Source organism: Dysidea avara, chromosome 1, assembly GCF_963678975.1.
Source record: "Dysidea avara chromosome 1, odDysAvar1.4, whole genome shotgun sequence".
Classification (NCBI taxonomy): Eukaryota; Metazoa; Porifera; class Demospongiae; order Dictyoceratida; family Dysideidae; genus Dysidea; species Dysidea avara.
In genome coordinates this window covers 318430-329840 of record NC_089272.1, presented here as the reverse complement: position 1 = coordinate 329840, position 11411 = coordinate 318430, and the positions used below count along the sequence as shown (strand labels likewise).

Below are 11411 nucleotides of genomic sequence, written 5' to 3'. Positions count from 1 at the left end.
ACTTGAGATAAACAAGATATGGTACTGAACGACGTAGCTCACTTGAGATAAACAAGATATGGTACTGAACGACGTAGCTCACTTGAGATAAACAAGATATGGTACTGAACGACGTAGCTCACTTGAGATAAACAAGATATGGTACTGAACGACTGTAGCTCACTTGAGATAAACAAGATATGGTACTGAACGACGTAGCTCACTTGAGATAAACAAGATATGGTACTGAACGACGTAGCTCACTTGAGATAAACAAGATATGGTACTGAACGACGTAGCTCACTTGAGATAAACAAGATATGGTACTGAACGACGTAGCTCACTTGAGATAAACAAGATATGGTACTGAACGACGTAGCTCACTTGAGATAAACAAGATATGGTACTGAACGACGTAGCTCACTTGAGATAAACAAGATATGGTACTGAACGACGTAGCTCACTTGAGATAAACAAGATATGGTACTGAACGACGTAGCTCACTTGAGATAAACAAGATATGGTACTGAACGACGTAGCTCACTTGAGATAAACAAGATATGGTACTGAACGACGTAGCTCACTTGAGATAAACAAGATATGGTACTGAACGACGTAGCTCACTTGAGATAAACAAGATATGGTACTGAACGACGTAGCTCACTTGAGATAAACAAGATATGGTACTGAACGACGTAGCTCACTTGAGATAAACAGTAAGATTGAGATACTCAATAAAGCAGTCACAGCCACATGTGTATAATAGCAATGCTACCTGTATAACACAAACTAGTGCAGTTAAAAGTTATTCATTTAAAATTGAAGTAGGGTTCCATCAATAAACAGTAGTGAAGCAAGCTAGTTATGTGAATGGTGGTAGCTGTTACAACTTAGCCTTGTGGGAAAATTGCTACTTTAGCATTGGTGGTAACATGCAAATGTAAGGATTTTCCCACATGTCTATGTTGTCATAGCTACATATCTCTTGCTTCCCTACTTTTTTATCACTGGAACCCTGCTTCATATTTATTACAATGGTGTACACTTCTTCTGGTTGATGACTCCTTGACCAGTTTCTCACCAGATGTGGCTCGTCCGGACAAGATCAGTGGAGCAGACATCAATGCCATCTGTCAAGAGGTGACCACCTTATTGTAGTGTATGTGATGTCATAACCTGCACAATTGATAACTGTTGGTGTTATAGTATCTTGAGTACAGTAGGAATATAACACTTCTTATTGTTTTACTGTGATTTAATATCGTACACTACTCCAGCTTGTTTCAGTACTTTTTATCGATGTGTTATGGTCCCTACTCTAGTTGAAAATTCCAAAAAAATTGTGTACTTGTAAATATATTGATACCCAATTACTGCTTCTTATAACTAGTAGTGCTCCCTATAAAACAAATAGATGTACCTGAGAGAGCTCTATGGCCACAAACCCCTGTCCAAGTTTCTACAATCCCGCCCTTCATAACAATTCCCACATTCCATCCAATACTAATCTATTTAGCTTATTACAAATTTGCCAAAATCATTTTCAAAATAGGAGGGTTTTTAGTGGGATAGATATCTAACGTTCTCTTTAGCCACACTTCTACCAAGAGTTACTAATAGTGGAAACTATTAGTAACTCTTGCTTCTCTAATATATTGTCCATTTGCTTGTTTGCATACAAGGCAGAATCTTCATTAATGTATGCTCCACACATATTTACTCAGTGTGCTGGTTGCCAAGAGACCACATATTTGAATTTGAAGTACTGTATAGTGCAAAGAAATTGACATAGGAATTTTTTTGGTGAATTGAAGACCAAACATTTTAACAATGTTGATGAACTGCAATGCAATGTATCAAATATGTTGATGTGATGTCTTTAACAGACAGATTAACAATGGTTTTCAAATGAGACTGGTGACTCATTGCACTTAAACTTTAGTTTGAACTGTACATTTGTCCAATAGTGTCCATCATAATAATAATAATTATCTTATCATCCTACAGGCTGGCATGCATGCAGTGAGAGAGAACAGATATGTGGTACTACCAAAAGATTTTGAGAAGGGATACAAGAACAACACAAAGAAGGACTCTCAGGAACATGACTTCTATAAGTAGTAGTAGTAGCCAACTAGTGATCTTCAGTGTATTAAAATATTAGAATACTAAATGTTCAGAATGACTCATCTTGACATGGGGTGTATGCATACTTGACGTCATAACGGTGTATGACGTCAAGTATGCATGTGCTTCATGCATACTTGACGTCATAACAGTGTTCCCAAACCTTTAGGCCACTCCAAGAAAATTCATTGTTTCCCCGCATGCAGATTCTCTTCCCGCATGGTTGTTCATCATTGATGTCAACTGTACATTTTATTCTATTATTTATCCTGTGATTGCATAGCAGTAACTAGTTTAGCATTCAGAAAGCTCATTTAGCTAGCTTTTTACTGTTCAGGTTCTTAGTTTAATATACTTTACATGAAAGAAGAGACCAGATGAAATTGACAAAATCATCCATGGACTTATTTATATCCAGCATAATTTACCACTAACTTACTCCAACTTAAACAACATCTCCCGAGGCCATCCTCATAGATTCATTCAGCCAGCTACCAGGGTTGACTCATATAAACATTCATTTTTTCCATGAACTATTTGTATGTGGAACAGGTTACCAAGTGTAGTGTGATGTCAGAATCCTTGTCTCAATTCAAGAACAGTCTAAGTAATCTCAGTTTATAATTAATTTTGTACTTTTACACTCAACTTTGAGTTCTGTACAATAATCACTAATAACAATATTTCTACCTGTAAGTTAGTAATGAATTTCGAAAAATAGTGGAAATATCTGTAATGGATAATGAACCGCCTGCCCGCATGTATTTTTGAGGTCAATGAAATGGGAAACAAAGAATTTTCTTGGAGTGGCCTTAGTGTGCTTACTACCGTATGAGCAAAGGGAGGTCACTACTAAGTACAAACACTGATCTACAACCAGTCAAGTGCAATCCATGCCAGAACCAAAGACTTTGAGTAAACTGCCCACAACACTAAGCAGACAATGGAACCAGGAGGGTGTGACACGTGACTCATTTAACCGCAAAGTTCTGAAGCTCTTGCAGTTCGCGGCGCCAGAGTTTATCTATGACGCAACGGTAGACTGCTGCAGGAGAAGTATCTGTAGTGTATTTGTTTCAGACTGTTGGCGAAAACCACCGGATCAGGAAGTCTACACTGCTCATATCGGCGCTTATAGGTCGACTCAACACCCCACCATACAGGCTGACAGGTAATACACTTTCACGCAAAAGCACATAGACTATTACGAATTATCAGTTACAAATCTATAAGTAGCAAGGGAAAGTTGGCTGAAATCATAGGAAATGCTAGTTAATGACCGTACAGTCTTCACTTAGATAGTGGAGGCGGGTGGTTAAACCAACACACTGATTAAATTTTTTTGGTCGTATTACAATCGGGGGAATTCTCAGAGAAACTCCCCAGTCGTCATCAAGTAGAGTAAATTATCTATTCTCGGACACCATGTATACTCGGACACTCGTTCTCGTAAACTGCTGGACGGAATCCTACGAAACTTGGTGTGGACATACGTTGCATATAGCCTAATTATACATCCAAGTTTGAGCCAAAACGCTTGTTTGATTGTTGTGTTAGACCACATCAAAGTTGTTTCTCGAAATCATATATTCTCGGACAAAATTCAAGTATTGTCGGACACCGGTCAGTAATCCTACATCAAATATTTTAAAGACTTACCACCAACACCATCTGTTAGGGCTGTTCATTAGCTAGCAGCAGAGCCATAGTTTATTTCTTTCTATCTCATTTGCAGGAAGCTGTGATCGGAAATGTGCGAGTGTGTTACCACCTCTATTCTCGGACACGAACCATCAGCTGGTTCTCGTACATGGTTATACCAAATCGTACAAACATTATTGCGGACATAGTTTACACATAGCCTATCTAAACCTCCAAGTTTGAGCTAAAAAGCTTTTATGGTTGGCTAACTAGCGGATTAAAGTTTCCACGAGAAAATTAGTATTCTCATTTTTCTCGTATAATAGCCAATGCTTCTTACACCAAATAATTTATCCACTTCCTACCACCACCATCTGATAGAGCTGTTCGTTGGTTATGAGCAGAGCCATAGTTTATTTCTTTCCATCATCGTTATGGATAGTTATGAACGGAAATATGCGAGTATGTAATTACCTCTATTCTCCGACACATTGTTTCTGTGCTGTCTGATTGAATCTTGGTTCCAGCTATTTCTGGTGATTTCATTGACTTGAACTACTTTAAATAGCATGTAATTCCAGTGAACTACCTTTTTGTACCACCAGAAATAGCTGGAGTCAAGATTCAATCAGACAGCACAAAATAATGTGTCTGGGAATAGAGGTAATTACATACTCGCATATTTCCGATCATAACCATCCATAACGATGATGGAAAGAAATAAACTATGGCTCTGCTGATAGCCAATGAACAGCTCTATCAGATGGTGGTGGTAGGAAGTGGATAAATTATTTGGTGTAAGAAGCATTGGCTATTATACGAGAAAAATGAGAATACCAATTTTCTCGTGGAAACTTTAATCCGCTCTAGTTAGCCAACCATAAAAGCTTTTTAGCTCAAACTTGGAGGTTTAGATAGGCTATGTGTAAACTATGTCCACAATAATTTTTGTACGATTTGGTATAACCATGTACGAGAACCAGCTGATAGTTCGTGTCTGAGAATAGAGGTGGTAACACACTCGCACATTTCCGATCACAGCTTCCTGCAAATGAGATAGAAAGAAATAAACTATGGCTCTGCTGCTAGCTAATGAACAGCCCTAACAGATGGTGTTGGTGGTAAGTCTTTAAAATATTTGATGTAGGATTACTGACCGGTGTCCGACAATACTTGAATTTTGTCCGAGAATATATGATTTCGAGCAACAACTTTGATGTGGTCTAACACAACAATTAAACAAGCATTTTGGCTCAAACTTGGAGGTATAGTTAGGCTATATGCAACGTATGTCCACACCAATTTTCGTAGGATCCTGTCCAGCAGTGTACAAGAACGAGTGTCCGAGTATACATGGTGTCCGAGAACAGATAATTTACTCTATTAATGCCGCATATGGAGGGAAATTACCCACTCTCTCTAAACGCACGTGATTATCATAACAGCCAGTTAGCTTGCACTGAAGCCACCACATGTTACCATGAATCAGTACCTTCAAGGCAGTGGAAAAAGGGAGGACAAAGGCATGTAGCTGCTATTATGTCTTATTACCTATTCTGGATTAGTTCTCACAGAAAAGCTTTACCAACTGATATCATCAAGATGTTAGTAATCAATACTTGTATTTTCTGGCCTGATTTATGCATTACCGGTTTGGGGTCCTTCAGTCAAATGTTCATCGTTTGCAACGACTGCATAATTGGAGTGTGCGTATCACTGCACAATTTTACCATGTGTCAGAACATCATGCCAACTTTAATTGGCTGACTGTGTCATCTTTACTTAAGTACTGCTGCTTATTTGTTTTACAGAAGGTTTATATTGGTGATGGCGCTGTGCCGGCTTCTCCTGTAGTATTTGGAACTAATCATGGATATAATACTAGATCAATGATTTGTGTTTTGCAGACTGTCATTTCCCAAGAAACTGTTTAGACTTTCTGGTGGAATGATCTACCTGATAACGTTACTCTGTTCCCATCCTCGGTGTATAATTTTATATTGTGTAATGATGTGTAATTTTAGTGTGTATTGTTTTTGTGATGTGTTTAATAGCTCTTGTAACTGTTTGTGTTGTACTTTTGCTTCTGTTGTGCATTGTTTTGTGTGTGTGTGTGTGTGTGTTCTTTTTTGTACGCTCATATGGAAGAAAGGCTAAAATAAAAATCAATCAAAGTAAGTCCATGATGCATGCTCTGTAGCTGCTACAGTAGTGAAAAGGCATGTCTTGGGCCAAAACGATGATAAATAGTGAAGAGATCAAGCCCGTACTGTTAAGCATAGTCTAATTTAATATGTTTAACTAAAGGAATCAGTTGGTCAGTTAGTAGAAAATTCAGTTAAATTGATTTATTTTAATCCATAGGGTCATTTTGAGGACTTGATTGTGCTTAACCAATACCACCAAGCTGAAAAGTAAGGCTGCTTCTTGGTGATATTAAGGGCAAAAAAGCCCAATCCCTATCAAACAGTTGGTAGTATTGTTTAAGTATGTACGCCGCCTAAAATGCCACCTTTAAAAACCATCCTAGAGACATCTTATGTGACGAAAATCATATTTCCAAAATAACATTAGTCCATCTAGATCTAAATCAAATACAGCATTAAAATCAAGAAAACACTACAGGTGGCCGGATATAGAATTTTTTTTTTAAATCACTGAAATTCGAATTTTCATCTGCCTGCCTAAGGCTGGAGGCCTTTCCTGTTATCTTCAATCGGACTGGTAGTTTTTCATGCATTGAAATCATATCAAGGATTTAATTTTCCATATCAATACACTCGGTAGATACCTGTAGCTTCACGGTAATTTCAAAGCAATGCCCATTAACAATCTTGTTTGATTAATAACAATCGTGCTCAGAAAACACACCTCTTAATCTATTTATTCAATCACCACTCCCTTATTAGGGTGGTCTATAACTGTATTCATAATGCTATAGTAGAGCAACTAAAGCAAAATGCTTGTTCACTTTTTGATGAAAGCACCAAACTTGGTACAACATTTCCTTAGATACAATTACCACACTCAAAGGACCTGACAAGTGAAATCAATAGAAAATGTATTGCAAAACCATAGAAGTGTTCAATAGTGCGTTGATATACTGGAACTGCATCTTAATAGACAAGCAAGGGATAGTCGTATTCAAAAGCTGATCAAGCTAGGGAGGTATCCATCTAGGTCATTAGCTTGCCATGCTAAGAAGCATGGAAGTTCATGGTATAAGCCATAGATGTGCAATATATTATTTCTATTGGATTGTGCCTGTATTATTTACACTGAAATATTGGCTCCATTAGAACTGTATAAAAACAGTTTATTTTACCACATTTTGAAAGATTTTTTGATCACACCTGTAGTATGCAATTTAAGCAAAACTGGATGCACTTGTATGGTTTTCTGACCATGGACTTACACCCTAGTTTAAATTTTCAAAACATGCCCTAAGGCAATGATTTTTACATGGCAACATACCTCAAATAATTCAACTTCCACAGAAAATTTGGTGCTTTTATTGCAAAGTGAACAATTTCATCAAAATTTGTTGCTTTGCTGCTCTACTACTAGCACAGTGAAAGTATAAAACAGTGACACACACCCTGGTAGGTAATGGCTAACTCGAGATACTCTAATACAGCAGTCACCCTAATAGAACAGTCATGCTTGAATAGCAACAAACTAAAAATGAAGTAGACATTCAAGCAATAGAAAGTAGTGAAACAAGAGATGAATCATGATATTACAGTATAGCTTAGTGGGAAAATCTCTACTTTGACATTGAACAAATCAATTGTTGTAATATACCATTTTCCCACCCAGCTATGCTGTAAAATACCATCATTCATCTCTTGTTTCACTACTCTTTATTGGTTGGATCCCTACTTTATTTTTAATAATCTTAAAAATACAGTGCTACCGTAAAGAATAATAAACAACAATTTGAAACCTTCACTAGTAAGCTAAGGCCTGAGAACTATTAACTATCCAATTTAAAAATAGCATTAAGAATATACTACTTTGTTGACATATAAGGTTGTCTACATCCGTGCACAGCTTAAATATTTAAATAGTGTTTTAACAAGTTAAATGTAATTTTCCTTTCAACACTAATAGTAATGAAGCCATATATATATGCTATTATGCCCAGACTTTTTTTCTCTGTCACAACACTTATCAATTTTGAATTGTAAGCACTTACTCTAAAGCTCCAATCGATAAGTGGGAAATGGTCTAGTCATATGACACTAAAATGACATGTAGAGAATCATCTTAATCATGCATATCTGTTCGGTAGGTGCAAAAAGGCCAAGATTGTTTTCTATAGAGCAATAAATACTTTGTATACAGTGACAATCAAAGATGACAGACATTGAGGGTTTGGTGACACTTGGAAAGGATTGTAAGTGATGTATATGTGAATATTGTGTGAATACTGAATATCATATATAGTTAATTTTAGCACATGTTATGTTGTCATGACTACCTAAAATGTTAGAAGTCAACGTGTTTATGTGAGCCATAGGGTTTGTACAGAGAACCTATTTCAGGAAGATATTGCTAAAATATACATACATGCCAATTGAAAGCTTTCTTACGCTCACAACAGCGGTATGATCAACCCCATTCAACTCCGATGGTTTGACTTTTCTCAATATGAAAGTGGGAACTGTTTAGCAAGGAAGAGAACGTGACTGAAATGGATTTTAAAAGTCTCCAGGAGCCTTTCAACTCTACATCATGAAATTAGACATTGTTTTTTTTAACAATTCAAATTATCAATTACCGTGGGTTTTTTAGATAGCACTTATTTTGTATCAGCCCTTCTCTGTTTTCAACTATAATGCATGAAGGGTTTAATTTACTTTGTTCGTACTAAATCTGCTCTGTATTTGAGACCAATTTAAAAAATTGTGGATTAGAACAAGTTGATGCTATGCTACTTCTAAATCAGGGCCGTAGACCAGACCACTTTTCAGCTACTTGAATTTGTAAAAAGATCAAGCTCTAATAGAACAATCATCACAATATCATACAGTACAATAGTACTGTATAGTAAGGTTTGGGCGTGGACCATGAATAAACATCACCCAAAAACCAACCTCATTTTTCCCTGATAATGATGAGGCAGTATTGGTAGGTAAAACTAAGTCCAAACAAGCTTTCAGATCGACCCGAAATGCTTTCAACAAGTTGCTATATATGAATTTTTTTTCAATTTTATGGCTGGCTGACTGACTGACTGATTGATACCTTCAGTCAAGCATAACTCTATAACAGCTAAGGTTATAGGCTTAATTTTTCACTTTTCAATGTCATTAGAATTGTTTGAAAAGCACCTCTGCAGTCAAAGTAGCCACTATGAAAAATACAGACAATTTCCAATACGTCAAGCGCTACCACCAAATCGACACCTTTCGCTGTCAATGGGACACAAAGGAGGACACTGGTACGTAAGTCCATGAAGAGTGCATTGTACATGTAACTGTGGTATGCCAAAAGACACTTGTCCGGCTGAAGCAATGCTGTGTAACAACAGGTTGAACATAACTGACAATGGATACTTCACTTTTCAGACAATAATTGATAGCTGGGGCATATGGCGCCATTTCTTTCTTTTGATGCGGTATGCGTGAGTTCACCAGTCATAATAACTTTATTTTACAAAAAAAAAGCTAACAAACAAGTGCACAAAGAAGTTTGGACTTTTCAAATAGGAGTAGGGACCATACTGAAACAAGCTGGAGCAGTGCACGATATTAAATCACAGTAAAACAATAAGAAGTGTTATATCCCTACTGTGCATTTCCATTATGATATCTTGAGCACAGTAGGGATATAACACTTCTTATTGTTTTACTGTGATTTAGTATTGTGCACTACTCCAGCTTGTTTCAGTACTTTTTATCAATGTGCTATGGTCCCTACTCTAGTTGAAAATTCCAAAATTTTTGTGTGCTTGTACTCTAATAGAGCATTCAGTATAGATTGCACAGTCACTGCCCAGGAAAAAAATATCTTGCACAACTTGCAAGATTTGTAATGCAAGCACAGTTCTTGCAAGAAACACAAGAAACTTACAATGAAAATATCCCTTTTCTTGCAAGTATCTTGCACAGCACTCTTGCATGCAAGAATCTTGCAAGAAAAGTGCATAATTTATGCAAGGTCTTGCAAAGCAAGAAAAAAAATTGTATATAAAATAGCCTACAGATGCCATTTCAGAGCATCTATTTTCAATATTCCCTGGGGGAGCTTGCCCTCAGACCCCCCCTAGCTTGGCACACTAAAAATGCATGCTGCATATTATGCTTAGCACATACATTTGAGTATCACATGAAAGAGATAATCTCTGACTTAAATATCACTTCAGATCAATAAAAAGTAGTGACATGACTATGACCACCATTGCAGTTCATGGATGGCCTGCATGACCACTCGGGCTCCAGCCCTGTAACACCGAACAAATTACAAATACCATGCAATTAACTAATTTAAACTAAACGGCAGTGTTGGGACAGTTACTTTTTGAAAGTAACTATAATAATATTACATATTATATTACTTTGTGTCCACAGCCTTAAGCTGTCATGTGTGAAACTACCACCTTATGATTGCGTTGTTGGGCAATGTGCAAATCTTGGTTATAAGTAGTGCTGAAATGATTATTCGGTTATTTAACTATTCTGTCGGTATGACACTATTCGATTCGTTAACACACTATTCGAATAATCGTTAGCACTTTGTGCACTACATTCAGATGGAAAACCAGCCTTGAAACTTAAGATTGTGAATGAAGTGATGTATCTATGCTGTATAAATTCTATTTTAGAAATGACAGAAATAGCTCTTAGGCCTTACCTTGCTCCCTAACAAAAGATTTCAGTACTTATTCAATAGAAGTGTAAACTTAAAGAATAAATTTGGTCATTTTGTTCAAGACTATTCAAATATTAAAAATTCCTATTCGTTTCAGCACTAGTTATAAATAAGAAGCTGGTGAATAAGCTTCATTCAGTAGGTTTCGTTACTTCGTAGTGGCTAGGCGCTACTCAGTGGATTGCTAATGAAATTAGTTCGTTACTGGTAGTAATAATATTGCGTAATATTAGACTCGTTACAGTAACTATATTACTTAGGTAACGCGTTACATGAAGTAAAGTAACTTGAGTTATATTACCTGTTTTTATAGTGTATTTCGTTATATTACTTAGTTACCACAATACCACAAAAGTAATAATTATTACATAACGCATTACATAAGTAATGCGTTACCCCAACACTGCTAAATGGCTACCTGGAAATTTGCTATTCAGTTATTGTAATTGAGTGTATTTGTAATTCACTAGTTATTTCAGGGCTGTAGCCAGACTTTTGTCTGGGTAGGTTCTTTTAGAAAAAAGTGGACCATTTTATATGACATGATTCAGATTATATTATGGTGTGGCGCCCAGCATGCAAAGCATGCTAAAACTAGGGGGTCTGTGGGCATGCCCCCCCCAGGAAATTTTTGAAAATAGATGCTAAAAGGTTGAATTTAGTGGTATTTCAGGCAATAAAAATAAATATTATTTTATGCAAGCTGAAGACCAGCTGTATGGATGATATCTGGAAAAATATATCTCTACTGCTACTGTAATGAGCTATACCATCTGCACATGCATGTG

At 36.7% G+C, this 11411-nt stretch overlaps 2 protein-coding genes across 3 annotated transcripts in view; both read left to right on the top strand.

Annotated features, from left to right (window-relative positions):
- The window catches only part of LOC136242155 (26S proteasome regulatory subunit 6B-like), an 11591-nt gene extending 9430 nt beyond the window's left edge, over positions 1–2161 (top strand). The window contains exons 5-6 of the mRNA XM_066033575.1: positions 874–1119; positions 1987–2161. Coding sequence (XP_065889647.1) covers positions 874–1119; positions 1987–2100 — 360 coding nt within the window. The 3' untranslated portion in view covers positions 2101–2161. The remainder of the gene's footprint in view (positions 1–873; positions 1120–1986) is intronic.
- A 908-nt stretch (positions 2162–3069) lies between these two features.
- LOC136252117 (uncharacterized) overlaps positions 3070–11411 on the top strand; it is a 17849-nt gene continuing 9507 nt past the window's right edge. For both annotated transcript variants that reach the window (XM_066044505.1, XM_066044498.1), the window contains exons 1-2: positions 3070–3277; positions 8042–8146. In XM_066044505.1, the coding sequence (XP_065900577.1) occupies positions 8107–8146 (40 nt within the window). In that variant the 5' untranslated portion in view covers positions 3070–3277; positions 8042–8106. The remainder of the gene's footprint in view (positions 3278–8041; positions 8147–11411) is intronic.